This window comes from Dermacentor albipictus, unplaced genomic scaffold, assembly GCF_038994185.2.
Source record: "Dermacentor albipictus isolate Rhodes 1998 colony unplaced genomic scaffold, USDA_Dalb.pri_finalv2 scaffold_15, whole genome shotgun sequence".
Taxonomy (NCBI): domain Eukaryota; kingdom Metazoa; phylum Arthropoda; class Arachnida; order Ixodida; family Ixodidae; genus Dermacentor; species Dermacentor albipictus.
Window position 1 is genome coordinate 931,565 of NW_027225569.1, and position 16,248 is coordinate 947,812.

A 16,248-nucleotide genomic window follows, 5' to 3' on the forward strand; every position below is an offset into this window, starting at 1 on the left:
TGTGAGCCTTCGGTATTGACTCAAAATTTACGCATATTGTTTTTTCTGCGCAAGATTTAAAACCATTTTCGTTTGCCCATCGCACTATAGAGTTTACACCCAACTGGAGTTGGCGTTCGCAAGTAGCCATATTACAAGAGGAGAAACAAAGTTGAATGTCATCGACATATAAAGAATACATTAAGGAAGAAGGAATAACTGTAGTTATCGAATTGAGCTTCACTAAAAATAGTGTAACGCCCAATACTCCACCTTGCGGCACACCATTCTTCTGCATAAAACAGTTGGAGAAAGTTGGTCCAAACATCGCCTGAAAAGTTCGGTCCTCCAAATAGCTTTTGATTATAACAAGCATGTGCCCTTTTATTCCGTATCTGTGCAAGTCCATTAATATGCCATGTCGCCACGTCGTATCATATGCTTTTCACAAGTCAAAGAAAACGGAGCCGCAATGTTGCCTTTGGACGAAAGATTCACGGATTTTTGTTTCTAACCGGACTAATTGGTCGATTGTGCTGCGATTGACTCTAAAGCCACACTAGTACTGATCAAGTAACCCGTTACTTTCCAAAAGGTGTACAAGCCGTTTGTTAACCATTCTTTCGAATGTTTTCCTAAACAACTGGTTAAGGCAATTGCGCGATAACTGTTAGGGTCAGAGCGTTGCTTTCCAGGTTTTAGAAGTGGTAGAACTATCGCCTTCTTCCATGCTTTTGGAAAATAGCCTTGCGCCCACAACCTGTTGAAGAGGTGAAGGAGTGTGTCGTACGTGTTCATGTGTAGGTGTCGCAGCATTTCGTAGTGTATGTTCTCCGGACCTGCTAAACGGCTCTTTCCTAAATATATCGCATCGAAGAGTTCACTTTTTGTAAAAGGACAGTTGTATGGCTCAGTACTATTCAGTGATAGCCGAAGATCTTTCTTTTCTGCAGTGGCCTTTATCTTAAGAAACTCGGGAGTGTAATGAGCATCACTCGAAATTCCAGCAAAGTGCTCGCCAAGTATATTTGCTTGTCCTTTAAGATCGTTTCCTCGTCAAATATAGGGAGTGTGTATTCTGTATGAACACCGTCAATTTTTCTCACTTTCTCCCAGACTAATTTACTTGTTGTGTGACTGTTTATTGAGCTCACATATTTCACCCATGATGTTCTTTTTGCTATCCGTCTTTCCCTTCTAGCCTCACTGCGCTTCTGTTTAAAAAACAATAAATTTTCAAATGTTGGGTACCTGTTTAGTCGAGACCATGCACAGTTTTGTTTTCTAGGAGGTTTGTCACATGCATCATTCCACCACGGTTTTGGTCTACGTGGAAGCTTTCCATGTGAAAGTGGTATGGAGTTTTCAGCTGCATCTAAAATTTGTTTCGTTATCGCCTCACATAAGTCGTCAATATTGAGTGCGATTACATCATCAATCCTTATTTCAGAGCTTTCCAGAAAAAAAGACCAGCCTGCTTTACCCAGCTTCCATCTCTGCCTTCGTGCTGGCATTGTTGGAGGCGCATCGATCGGCTTGAGTAATATAGGGTAGTGGTCGCTGCCACGTGGGTTTTCCCTCACGTCCCAAGTAAAAAACCCAGCAAGTGACGGCGTGCCACAGGAGAGGTCAATGCTTGAAGTAGATTGTGATTTAGCAATAAAATATGTTGGCTTTCCATCATTAAAAAGGTACAAATTGCAGTTGTCTAAAAATTCTTCTATCATTTTCCCTCTCGCGTCAGTGTGGCTACTGCCCCAGATGTTCTTATGAGCATTAAAATCACCCAATAAAAGGAAAGGTTCCGGAAGTTCTTCCAGGAGATTTTCTAATTCTTTCCTTGTGACATTCTTACCTGGTGGTAAGTACAGGGAGCATACTGTCATTGTTTTTCGTATCTGAACCTTTACTGCAACAGCTTCTAAGTTAGTGTTAAGCTTCACTTCACGTACTGGGACTCCTTGACCAACCACTATAGCGACTCCTCCGGATGCGACTGAAGACTGTTCCCTATCTTTTCGAAAAATGCCATATCGACGCAGAGATTGCTTATGGCAACCTTTCAAATGAGTTTCTTGCAAACACATAACAGAAGCTTCAGCATCCCCGAAAAGATCGTAAATGTCATCAATATTAGTTCTTAAACCACGGCAGTTCCACTGCACAACAGTAGCCATATTTGATTATGTGGATTATCAAGTATTTCACGAAGAAATTCTATGTAAAAGGTCACAAAGATGACCTATGTAAATGAGCAAGAAACTTACTCAAATGCTTTTTAGGTCACGTCTCCTTGGCTGGGGGAATGACCGGAAGTCTACCCCCTTTGTGTTTTGCAGGGGGAATACCCGACTTTTTGGTCTGCCTACTAAATGTAGGCTCTTTTGTTTGATTCGTGTCCGGCGGACACACTTCCATCATATCATCGCCCTTTGGGCGTTCATCGTTGATGGTGCTTGATGAAGGTGACGACTTCTTGGAAAGAAAGCGGTCCTTCGGCACCGATGTTGAGACCTTCGTGGCCTCTACCGCGTTCTGACCAACGTCAGCCCCAGCAGAAGCTTCTGGGTCTCTTGGGAGAGGTTTGCTACGAGCGTCTGTTTTTTCACTGGGTGAGGGGGCCGGAGTGCTGACACTTTGTCCAGCAGCTCCACCTGTGTTCCAACTGACACCATCGGCGGCGCACGCCCTCTTTGCAACGCCTGTGCGTAAGTACCTCTATCGGCAAACGCAACTCTCTTTTTGGCTTCAATGTACGATATGTTCTCCCGTACCTTCAATGAAATCACCTCTTTTTCTTTTTTTCCACTCAGGACAAGATCTGGAAAACGCCGCGTGCTGACCCGCGCAGTTTGCACAGCACAGCTCGCTTGTGCACGCTTCACCACGGTCTGGTTGACCGCATTTAGCACAGGTTGCTCTTCCGCGACATGACTGGGATCCGTGCCCACATTTCTGACACCGAAGGCACCGGCGGGGATTGGGCAAATATGGTCTTATTCTAAGGTACAGGTAGGCGGCCTTAACGGCACTTGGAAGCGTTAAGGAGTTGAAGGTCAGCACAATGTGTTTGGTCGGATTTTGAATGTTATTTTTCCTAAATTTAATTCGTCTTGCACATAGAACACCTTGATCTCTCAAGGCATCTTCGATTTCCTCGTCTGTGCACTTTAGGAGTTCTGTATCAGAAATCACACCTATCGCGTAGTTCAGTGTACGATGTGGTGAAACAGACACACTGTTCTCACCGATCTTTTCAAGTTTCTTAATCTGCCTGCTATGCTCAGCCGTCATAACTTCGAGCAAGAGGTCTCCAGAATTCATTTTCTTTGCTTTGTAGGTATCACCAATACACTCGTTGAGTGCCTTGGCAATGAGGAAAGGGATCATGTCTTGAATGTTTCGTTCAGTTTCAGACGTGATGACAAAAAATTTTGTAAAGCTATCACTAGGTTTACTGAAGTTCATTACTTCGGTCCGGTGCCTTTTCGGCCTCCGATCAGATTTTGCTGAAGAGGGGGTTCTATCCATGTAACTACATATACGTGCGGCAGCTAAGCTGGCCGCCCACCATGGAGCCCAACATGGGAGTGTTTTAAGAACCACTAGCCATACATAACTGCTATAACCATATAACCATGACCAAGGAAGGCCATGCCCACATGGTTAACCCTTGCCGCCTTGAAACTCGGAAGTGACAAGAAGTGATAAGACAGGAAAGAAGATACAGCGAGAGGGAAAGCAAAAATTGGAGGACGCTTAAGCTTCGCCTTCAAGAGTGGAACGCGATAGCGTTATCGCACCCCGTTCGCACCGCCTACTCAAACGATCTACGCCGCCGAAACGTCGCGATCGGCACAGATAACCGGGCCGCGGCGCGCCATGAAGGCGGACGCGGTGATGGGATGAGTGGGGCGCCGCGTGTCGGGCAGCGCCGTACATTGCGAGGAGGGGCTCTTCTGCGTTTGCCGCAAGATGGCTCTGCGTGTGCGCAGAAGAAATGTAGCGGAAACGTACTTCTCTACTCGTGAAACTGCGACTTCTGTAAGTTACATGGTCATATATACCGACATACACCGCAGTATAACTTTCTACGGCGCGTTTCTAAGGCAACAGCGCATTCACTAGAGGTGATTTTGTCGCGCTTTGAAGGAACGAACTCGTGGCTGAGTGGTAGCGTCTCCGTCTCACACTTCGGAGACCCTGGGTCGATCCCACCAGCCCATCTTGCAAGGTGTTTTTTTATTTATGAAGTGCCTTCTAGAATTTATCGCTCACGGCCAACGCCGCTGACGCCGACACCTACGACACCAGCTTTTCTGCGACACGAGCTCCTTAACGCTGTCGCGTTAAAAGATTGAATAGAGGGACAGGAAAAGGCGACTGCCGATTTCCTCCAGGTGGGTAAGTCTGGAGGTGCCGTCTATGTGAAGCAGAGGCCAAAGAGGTGTGTTGCCTCCACCGGGGGGCCTAAAAGGTCCAGACACCCAGCATCAGCTCATCCTCCAGGATCCCCCTTTCCCCAGACACGGCTAAGCCGCACACGGCTACACACGGGAGGGTCCAACCCTCGTGTGCTCGGGTAAGTGGTGTCGCAACACACCAAACGCCTGCTGACGCAAACGCCCCTGCGGGGTAGACTGGGTTACTTCCTTAAAATCTCCCTCTTGGAGAATGTGATGCTGAGCGATATCTTGTTGCCCTTCCTGCAGGTCGTCATCAGTTAAAATGCCGTCTAAGTTTATACCCCCAACGTCCCGGCAAATATCGTGCATTGTGCAGCAAGCAATGTCGAATTGTGTTGTTTTGACCACTGTTACGATTTCAATCTACCGTACTTGGCGGAACCTCTGTTTGAAGCGCCCAAATGCATTTCCAATAACAATGCGCGTCAAAGAGCGACGGTGGTTGTGTACAATCTGCGCATCTGTGATTCGTCCAAAATCTTTGTATGGTGTAAGAAGCTGTTCTCTTATTGGGTAAGTAGCATCTCCAAGAATGTGGTACTGGTTGGTTCCGCAGATCGTTGGTAGATCCTTATTCACTGTTGACAGCCTAAGAACACTGGTATCGTGGATCTTGCTGCGGGTGCCCGTAAAAATGTCTTCAAATCTCCCATTGCTGTCCCATATGCTTTGCATGGATATTGAAACATGCTCATGTATGTTCGTGTATGTTGATCTGAGTTTGTTGTTTGGCCATCTGATTGGAAAGTATGTCCCATCAATACGGTCAAGCACGTTAGGAAACCCAGTTCCCTGGGGAAAGGTGTCTTTCCTCAGGTTACTGAGGAAATATACATGCCTAACGGTGTTCTGTTAGGCATGTTGAAGAGCTGGGCACATTTCTGCTCACAAGTACCGTTGAAGTCGTCGTCGCTTTCGGAGCTGTTGCTGCTTTGTTCTACCTAAGCCAGCAAAGCTGAGGGCATTACGCAGCGCTTATACGGATTTTTTTTTTTTGCAGCTCAGACGACGTAACGCAGGGACCAGACGACGCAGAAACATCAGGCGGCGACGCCGCGACGCTGCGTTGTGATCACGTGACTGGAAACGCTCTCAGTCTCGATGACTGCTCCGACGACAGGGCTCGGAGCGCCTCAGAGCCCTCGAAGATGGAATAGAACGATCGAAAAGAACCAGCAGAACAGAGGGCGCGCACCGTCTTCCAACCAGCCGAAGACAACGCCGCTTGCTTGAGTGCTCTAGAGCGCTCCGAGACGACCAACCGAAGGTACCATAAGAATGAGGACGATGCCGTAGTCTCTGACAAATATTGTCCTTGTGTGTTCTTTTGAGATTTGTGTCGGCGATTTGTGCACGTAGCTATTTTCGCACATCAAACAATAGCACCATTACAATAAATGCTACATAAATCATTTGGTACAACGACAAACAAGGTATCTGCCCTATAGTAAAGCATGCTTAAGGTTTTAATTATTGCCACAGCCGGACCTACCTACGTCACGATGTTCCGTACCGTCATTACTCGTAGATTCCAGTACAAGATCTCCGGGCCACTCGTTAGCTGGCTGCGATGGAAAATCTGGTGCCGGTTTCACCAAGACAGGTGTCAGGCAAGCCGCCAAACGCTGACGCCAGTGCGTCTCTGAGCACGGCTCAAGGCCATTCTCAGAAGCTGGATCCCATGTTCCGCGAAGTAGGCTCTCCGCTTCTTGAATTAGAGTAGGGTCTGTGATTTGGGCGCCATGCCTGCGCATAGTAGTAAAGGGTCGTACAAGTTGCATAGATCACACCGCCATATAGTAAGTACTTACAAGCAGGCGCCAAGTCTAGCGGCTCAACGCGGCAATCTGATCTTTGTTCTTTTTTTGCATATGAGCTTACAAATAGAGGTCAGCTTCCTGTTGCAATTTTTTTTAATTCGGCGATCTCGTCTTCATATTTCTCCTACCCCCCAAAATTTTACTCGTTTCGTTGCATACACATTTCGAGATAACCACCCTTCTCTGATCGCCCGCCTCGTAGCAAAGGCCATGCGCACGCAAACGACAAAAGGTGGGTACAGGGTTTTCTTGTTTGTTTTGCTGTTCCCTGTTGTTTGTTTCAGTATCGCCTATAAGTGTGGCGTAGTTCTTACAATTTTGCTATGTGGTGACGTGGCATCCAAGCTGGGACCCACTACAGCTGAAATGCTTCAAAATTTTCTGAGCGGGCAAGCCGATATCCACGCTGATGTTGCTGAGATGAAAACGAAGTTTAGTGAGTGTGAGCAACTCATTCATGACCTTGACTTGCGTCTACGATCACATGAACAGTTATGAAAGAATCAAGAGAAAAGCCTCCTAAATTACAGCACTTCAATCATCGTCTCTGTCCCTTCAGAATACGCTAGCGTTGCAAAGTGGAAAACTTGTGGACCACGAAGATCGCAGTCGAAGGTCAAACGTTATTGTTTATGAAATATTTGAAGAGAGCAAAGAAAGCGACGCATCTCTAAGAATAAGTGTTGTTAATGACGTTTTTGAGGGAAAACCCGAAGTTAAATGCACGTGTATATAGAGCGTATCTGCGATCTTGGCCGCCATGGAGGCCACTGCATAGAATTGCCTATTACCAAGATTACACTGAAAAACAATCTGTCATTCAAATTGCGAGGAAGCTTAAAGGAACAGATATTTTTATCCAAAAGGACAAAACGTTTTCCTCACAAGCGAAAAAGGCAATGTGCAGGTAGGCGGGCAGAATAGTGGTGTTATCGGCTATCTCTGATCTGACCCAGCACACGTGTGCGCAGGCTGTGAAGTCATTGAAGAAAAGGGATTAAAAGCGGCTGTCTAATGAGCACCGTGCTTTTTCGGTTCGTGGCTGCATCGGAGTGGCAAGAGTCTTTTCCTCGCATCACCGCTACGGCAGCGGACACGATATGGTGTCAGAAGTGGGATCGACCCCCAATCCTAGTAACCTCTTCGGCGCTCACCCGGCGTTCGATCTGCGCGATGACGGCTCCGCCAGTGGCAGCCGCGCCACCGGCAGCCATCCCGCCACCGACACCCTTGAAGTTCGACTGGACATCCCAATAGGCAGAATGGATTATGTCATTCGATGACTGCCGCTACGCGTCGGGGCTGAACGACCGAGCGGAGGATGCCAAGTGTGAACGCTTTTGTACAGCATGAGCAGGCAGGCCAGAAAAAGTTTTCGCACATTGGCCCTTACCGAAGAGGAGCCTCGACGCTATGAGAAAGTGAAGAAATATTTGACGCCCATTTTGTGGCCACGAAGAATATAGTCTATGAAAGGCAAATTTCCATCGCCAGAAGCAAGAACCCGGGGAAAGTGCGGACAAATTTGTGACAGTCTTGCACGAACTTGCAGACCGCTGTGAATTATATTGAGCTGTAGAAGCAATCGGCGCCGAAAGTTACTGGTTGGGTAAAGCTCAAGGAGAAGCGTTCAGCGATGACATTTCAAACCTGAAGAATCGAAGACCGCTACACAAGAGCTCTCCTGCTTTGCCTTTCAACCGGTACTTCGACAAAGATGGCCTCATGCGAGTTGGTGAACACTTCCCATTCAGTTATAGCAAAGATGAGTTAAGCATCCCATCGTTCTCCCTGGCAATCACCCCCTCGAGTCACTGCTCATACGGAAGCAACACTTGAGAATGCTGCACACGGACGTACACAATACTCTAGCACAGCTGAGAGAATCGTGTTGGTTTATCAGAGGACATCAGGCCGTAAAGAAAGTTATCAAGCGGTGCCTCATCTGTCACAAACGAAGTTGCCCTACAGCTACGGAACCAGTAGCCCCACTTCCAGCTGACACAGTGACAAAAGCTGACAGAGGGCCCTTGATTTGTCAACAGTCATGGGACAGCAAAAAAAAAAAAAATGCTACATCGCTATTTTCCCCTGCGCTGCGAGAGGTGCCGTCCACCTTTAGCTCGTCAGCAACCTGTCGGCTACAGCCTTCTTGTTGGCTTTTAAACGTTTTGCGGAACGCTGTGGAATCTGCTCGATGGTGTACTCGGACAATGCGCTCACATTCAAGCGTGCAGCCAGGGATCTAAAGGCCATGTTCATGCTGTTTCAAGTCGAGCAATTCCAGTCATACTTCGCCGTAAAGCAGATCAGACGGAAGTTTATTGTTGAACGGGCAGCTTGGTGGGGCGGCTTCTAGGAGCGGATGGTGCGATTTGTGAAAGTAGCATTGTGAAAGGTGTTCGGTCGGAGCAGTTACAGTTTCGAAAAACTCACCATCGTTCTCTATGAGGCGGAGGCCGAGATCAACTGACGCCCTTTGACTATCATAAATAATCATGCTCAAGAGTCAGAACCACTGTCAACGGCGCACTGCCTTCTCGGAAGGAAGTTGAGAGCCCTTCCTCCACACTTGCTGCCGGACGAAATTCCTGGCGATGGCATGCATCTTTCACGACGCAGGAAGTACCGGACTGCCATAGCCGATGGTTTCGGGAAACGGTGGAGGCAATAGTACTTATTGGAGCTCAGATCGGCACATATGTGCCAACCAACGACATCGAGTGATCTCAGGAAAGGGAAGACCGCCAGAATTAAGCCAGGGTGCGGTCCTGCAAATTGTTATTGAGTGGGGAAACAGAGGTGAAGCAACCGATACAGCTGCTGTTCTCTTAGAGATTGTGGAGCAATGAGCTCAATAATAGTTGGCTCATCCGGGGGAAGCTTTATATCCTCCATTCTGGAGCCAAAGCACCTCCGCGCTGAGGGCCTCGAACGATGTGGCGAGGACTCCCCCACCTAAACCGGCACTGCTAAGGTCGCTGTGGCAGAAGCGCCGGACACTTGACACCCCTCACACTGCGTGAAAATTACTGGCGGGCGCGTTCTGTGAAAAGCGACGGGCGGTGCGGTTGTTCCGTTCAGGTTTGGAGAGGGTTGCTTGCACGTGCGGGGTGCAAGAAAGCTTGTGTGACACAGTGTAATGTATTTACCTTTCTCTCTATTCTCTCGCTTTTCCCGCACTTCTTGTCAAAAATAAATGAGTCGTCTTGACGCGCTCGAAGCGAACGGATGTCCTGTCATGCTTCCATAAGTAAAAGTTCTCCGTCTCTTATTCTACAGCACCGCTCGAACACCGCTCGAACTTGCACGCAGAGGACGCTGCGGCTGAACTGCACAAGTGTACAATGCGACAGTCACCGAGGCCAGGTAAATAATCAATCGATGGAATGACCGAATGATTAGATATGAAAACCAAATCAAGAGTATTACTATACTGTGGTGCACGTGGGTTCAAAGATTACTTGGTTTGATATAATATCATTGCACAAATTTCTAAAATGTTGCTTTTCACCGTGCCACAGGCAGCTGTTCCTTTCCCACAGCTCCATGTCTGAAAACTTAAAATCGTCCATTAAGAATTTTTGCGAATTTGGTTATCGGACAGATACTGCGTACAAACAGTCACGCGAGTTCTAGCAAAAGTTTAAGGAGCAGTGAGGCAGACGGTAGCAAGCAAGCAGAACATCATCTTGATAACCGAACACACGCGCCTACAAGTACGTTCAAGTGGCGAAGCTGTGCAAATTCTTTGAGAGTGCAATTTATCCGATATTGCTATGAGATCACTACCACCTGTCCTTGTAATTCGATGAGACTTGCAGAACTTGTAGTTGTTTCTACATTGTAAACTTTTCGTATCGTGAACTTTACTCGACAACCAGGTTTCAGTTAGAACCACGATGTCTGCAGAGCAGTCGTCAGTCCAGGAAGATAATTAATCACGTCTATTTAATACGCTTCTTATATTTGTAAAGAAGGCCAGAAACTGGCTTTGATTCTGTGACTATTTTAGTAGGCTGGGATTGCTAGGACGCGGGTGCAAAACTGTTTAAATTATTCGTACCTGAAGGAGAGGGCGAAGACGCAAAATCATGGTTAAGTTCAGATACGATGTCACTCTGACTACGGTAAAGAAGCATTTCTTTAAATAAATAGTTTTTTGTAACGTACTGCATTTTGCTGGCCAATCGGGTTTCCGTACAGGTGCTGTTTCTGGCGCGTGTTCCTTAGAAAAATCTTCGCTTAAGGGCAAGATATAGTCCGGCGTTCGCGGCGCGCGTGGCCGCGGCAGGCGAAGTCGGACACGCTGCGCCAGCGACGCCAGGGGTGCAAGAAATTTGCTTCCTCTACAGTTCGGCACGCGCACGCCGGGCGAGGCTGGCGCCATCTGTGCGTCCGGGAGCGCAACTTCACGGCCGCGGCCAGCTGTTTCCATGGCGCATGCGCGTCTTGCATATACCCGCGCCGTTCGGGTAGCGCGCGCGCTTTTTCTCGTTCCGCGCGCTCTTTGTGCGCCTAAAACGAAAACTTTTGCGGCATCGCGTTAACTTGTCCCGACAGCCAGAACATCGCACTCGTATTGCTAGTACGTAGACTACGTCAGAAACGGAAGCGGACCATGTACATACGAGAGCTATTCGACAAGCGCCCTCAACTCGGCGACTACCGCCAGCTCGTACAGGAGCTGCGCCAAGTGGACCCTGAGTACCACTTTAAGTATTTCAGGTAAGGGATAATGCTGTTCCTTTTATACCTAAGTCTGCATTCTTCGCAATCTGCCTTTCTTCGTGACCTGCGTTTATGTTAAAAAGCGCCATTTTTAAAACAAGGGAAATGGTTAAAAAAAAAGATCCTGTCAGCCGGTTTGCAGATCACTCAGTTGCGTTCTGCTCCCTGCCGTGGTGGCCGCAATTCGGTGCAGGTGAATTAAAAAGAAAAGAGAAACGCATGTGTGCCTGCGTTTTAGCACGCATTGTAATTCCTGTCGTGGAAATTAATGCGGCGCCCTCCACTACGGCTAGCTTTATATCCCGCAGTGGAATTTTGGGGACTATAAATATAATCAAGCATCATCTGACACAAGACACTCTTGTTTTCGCAGAATGACAAAGGGGAAGTTCGATCACCTGTTGAGCCTTGTCTACGAGAGAATACTGCATGCACCTAACCACAGGAGACCGCCGAAAGGCTGGCAGTGACGTTAAGGTGAGTTCAATGTTCTGACGCCCCATAAGCATAGCAATTCCAATTTGTCATTTTGTTTATGCGCAGTGTTCCCTTTTATTGTAGTTTTATAAATATTAGTGCGTAACGCGTTGAAGTGGGTATTTTAAGTTGTGGTTCGATAAATTTTGCATCACATGTCATGTGAACTAATTTTACTACTGGTGATTTTCCAGGTTTCTGGCAACAGGCGCCTCAATGCAAGACATCGCAATGAGCTACTGCATGCATGCAACAACGGTTGCTGGGATTTTAAAAGAAACGCTCCCGGCGATATGGGACTGTCTATCACCGCTCGTTCTCAAGCCCCCAACAGCTGCTCATTGGAATAAAATTAGCAAGGGATACAGCTTAAAGTGGAATTTTCCAAATGTAGTCGGAAGCATAGACGGCAAGCATTTTGCGATTCAGTGCCCGGATAAGAGTGGGTCAGATTATTATAACTATAAAGGTTTCTATTCTATCGTTCTGCTTGCCGTGGTTGATGCCGACTACCGGTTTACTCGTCGAGGTCGGGGCCTAAGGAAGGATTTCAGATGGTGCTTTCTTTAATGAAAGCTCCATTAGGGATGTTTTTGAGCGTGGAGGTATGGAGCTACCCACGACAGCAGTCAATGGGTGGCCTGTTTTTATGGTAGGCGACGCAGCATTTCCCTTGCGCACATATTTAATGCGTCCGTATCCAGGAAGGCAGTTGGACGACAGGAAAAGAATATTTAATTATCGTCTATCAAGGGCTAGAAGATGCATAGAGAGCGCATTTGGAATCCTCGTTTATGGTGGAGGGCTTTTCTAGGCACTGCCACGGGACAGCCCGAGCTGCTCACTGACATGGTGAAGGCGGCAGTGTGCCTGCACAACTTTTTAATGGTCGATTCGGTGTACTGTCCTGCAGGCTATGGTGACGCTGTGTGTGGCGGAGAAATACAAGATGGGTATTGGCGGCAATCGATCACACCGGTTGGAGCAATTGCAGTGTCTAGCAGTAATCGATCTGCTCCTGCAGCCATGGCACTCAGAGACGAAATTTCCAATTACTTCTTGTCTGCAGCAGGCTCCGTGCCATGGCAGGTTAACGTAATTCGGCGAATCTGAGCAACACCGCGAAATTTCACGATGGTGTAAAGCGCTTGTATACATTCATTGCATGACACGAATGTTAATTTTCACGAAATTCATTTCTGCACGTGCACTGATTTTCTTGCCTCTTTTTTGGTATAAATCTCGCGATGGGCTGTTAGCAGCAACAATCATAGTGTTTGACATTGTTAACTTTTATCTGTATTATGTGCTTTAGTCATTTTTACTTCTGTTTCAGTGCTGCTAAATCACTACAATAATTTGGCTGATCTTGTGTTGCTTTGTGTTAGTACACACTGCTGCTGTGTAAACATATGTACGATGCAACTCTGCACTCTTCTGTAACACCAGCTGCTTGGTTTACTTCTTGAAATACATAAAGTATCTTCACAATAAATGAGCTTTGAAGTCTGTAAGCATCATCTTTATTGATTTTTAAATGTTAAAACAGTGGAATGAAAGAGTGATGGCGTGCACAGCACATGACAATGTTTGGTTACCACATACAGCACTAGCGCAAGGCTAGTAGCTTTGTAGGTAGTCATAAAGCAATAGGTAATAACATAGAAACTGCGAGCGCAAACGTCATCTAAGCTGGGCTCACGTCGCAGAACACGATTAACACAACTGAACAAGGTAACCTGACTATAGGATAGTGTTTTCACTCCAAGGCTGAAAAAGCAACATACTGACCTCATTAAAGAAAAAAACTAAATAAAAGATTAGGTGTGGAGAGGCAAACACAAGAGAAAACGACAGGTTAAACGCCATGAAAAGACATCTACAGTGTTCTGCCATTTAACCTTCTCTTCTGTTCATGTGTGCACCCCTTACCTTTTGCTACGATGCATCTCTACTAACTAGCTTAACATTCTGTCATTCTAAGCATATTGTTATCTTTCAAATCCAACATGACACTGCGCTGTTACACATAAAAAAAAACACTAGAAAGCTGTGCACATGAGTATGTAAACAATATCTGTCATGTTCCTACCATAGAACACATGTAAAAATGAAATCTTTGAAAATCGTGACTAGAATAGCTTTGTCACTTCAAGACACAAAGAGCCATGCACATATTGCCCTCTTTGGAACACACGAGGCTGCATGCAGCCTTATATAGAAAAATGCAAGGGAACGAATATGCACTTACGAATACATGAGAGGAATCTGAATTGCATTAATTCAGTTCAAAACAAGTGTAAATGAGATGTATAAAAAGACCTATATGTTTGTCACTTCAAGGCACAATGAGAAACGTACTGCAATGCAGTCATTCAAATACAGCATAAGGTTGCAGCCAAATGCAAATAAAGTAGAAACTACACCTGTAGATGCGAGTGTGTGAATGTAATGTCAACTACCCTAGCAGGTACACATCAGTACAAATATATAAAAAATGTGCTATTACAAATATGGCACCTGAAGGCACATAATACACTGTTTTAAATCGAACATCATGTTGTAGCGTTTAGTATAATGAGAATACAACCTGTCTGAACACAATAAGTAGTGTAATCACACTCAGGTTAGTTCAAAGCTCAAACATACAAAGGAAATGTATAAAAAGACCTGCCTATGATGGCTGTCACAATTCCAAGTCAGATAAATGTACTCATTTGAAATGTAAGACAATGTTGCAACCAAATATAAAGAAAGTATGCATTATATTGGGCTATTCGCACATGTGAGTATACAAAGGTACTCTCCCTAACTCAAGCTGCACACTACCTGCACAGAAACTTGATAAAAAAAGATGACGTAAGAATTCAGGTACAGTTCTAGTGCAGACTCATAGTGTAACAAAAAGAAACAGCATACTGCTGTCTCCTTCTCTAACAAGAGTCAACAAGATAAATGAAGGTAGATGCTGCATAGTTGTCTCAAGCGCTTAAATGTCATACTCAGCAATTACCTCCATTAACCGTGCTTTGCACTTAGCTGCTGCTTGTCTAGCGAGCCCGTCTAGTGTCATACCAATGGAAAGACCGAATGCCTCATTTTCTGTCATTTTTTTCTTGAGGTGGCTCAGAAGCTGCTGATCAAAATCATCATTTTTTTTCGTTTTCTCTGAGCATCAGAAGGAGCCGTCCCAACAGAAGTGCCTTCATCAGCCTGTAGGGGAGCTTGCTCCATGCAGTACTGCTCCGCTTGGCCTGCTTGTTCTTCTTCCTGTTCGTCCTGGGAGGGAGACACACTGGTAGTGCCGCACATGGTGCGCAACAGTTCCTCCGCCGTGCTGTCCTGGCTGGTCGCTGTTTGTTAACAGTGCACGTTCGATACGGTTCCAAACAAAGAAAATTCGGGCCAGAATGGCGGAATTGTGAATAGAAAAGAGTTTTGACCGCTCTTGCCAACAGTCTGCTTACACAAAAGCAGACAAATGCGAATTACCAAAGTTATCGGCAAGTAAGTAGCATAAAAAAACATCTGAAGTAAACTCCGTATATGAGAAGATTGGAAAAAATAACAGCGGGTAAGCAACTAATTTTTGTAAGTAAACAAACGAAACACGTCCAGTGAATTTTGTCGAAAATACAACCGAAATCGTTTCAGTCTAGTGATAAGGCAGCGAAAGCGGCGAGGTACCTTTGATCGTATGCAACGTCCGCACAGCGAAAGAGAAACGTGGCTGGAGTACTTCTAAAGTATTCACTAAAATACTCACGGTCTCATACGGCCACACTCTTTGTAGAATTTCATTGCGGAGAGGAATTCACACGTGCGTCTGGCTATATACCCGGACCCGCTCCTCTTGGCCTGTTCTATTAATTTACACTCTCTGTTGTAGCGGTCACGCAACCTCTTCCAGAGTTTGAGGCACTGGTCAACTGATGCAGAAAAAAAAGGGAGACGAAATGGGACCACCTACATTGCGACAACTGTGCACTGCACCTAAATATGAATACGAAAGCAGCTTACCTGTGGCGTGACCACACTGCTTGCGTATGGTTTCCCACGCGTTGTTTTTGCGCTCTGTGTCGCGGTAGTCCATTCGTTTCACATCGTACACACATGGATGACTTCGAATCGCTTCAAGCAGGCGCTCAATAAGTGCATCCTCACTTGCGCTGTCATCACTTGCGGATGTTGAAAAAACAGCCGCACTGTCAGTACGCGCGCGGCTGGTCGCCATTTTGCCTTCTGCTCGCTGCCGCTGCAGCGCGCAGTGGATTCTGGTCTAGCGGCAGCCGCGTGTAATAGAACACGCTCTATGTCCGCGCCGGCGGCGTTGAGTTCGCCGAGCGCACCGGCGCACACCGGCCACGCCGTGACGCCGGACTGTTGAGTGCTCGCATTTCACCGACGTCGCTTAACCGCGCCGCTCGTGGCCGCGTGCGCACCTTACGGCGGAGCATATCTTGCGCTTTAAACTGACCGCGATACCTTTTAATTTGGTCTTCTCTGCAACAATGTTTTCTTGGTTTTATCGTAAAGGTAGAAAGCTTTACAATTACGGGTCGGAACTTCTTACTCGCGTACGAGCCAAGTCAGTCGTCATCAGGCGGTAGCTCGATACCTATAATTGAGATAAACGAGCGGACCTTATCTTCAGACTGCGACCAAGCTTCGGCTTCGGCACCAGTTATTCCGAAAAAAAAAGGTTTTCCCGTCAAAATCTATCCTCAAAATCATCGATGGATGAAGACAATTCGGCATTCACCCCCGAGCAGCAT

At 46.6% G+C, this 16,248-nt stretch overlaps 1 protein-coding gene and 1 pseudogene across 1 annotated transcript in view; one reads left to right on the forward strand and one right to left on the reverse strand.

The window, feature by feature from the left end:
- Positions 1–16,248, reverse strand: part of LOC135919058 (uncharacterized) — a 210,220-nt gene that overhangs the window by 113,404 nt on the left and 80,568 nt on the right. Inside the window, exon 8 of the mRNA XM_065452799.2 lies at positions 5,938–6,191. Within this exon, the coding sequence (XP_065308871.2) occupies positions 5,938–6,191 (254 nt within the window). The remainder of the gene's footprint in view (positions 1–5,937; positions 6,192–16,248) is intronic.
- Positions 8,463–15,406, forward strand: LOC135919040 (uncharacterized; annotated as a pseudogene).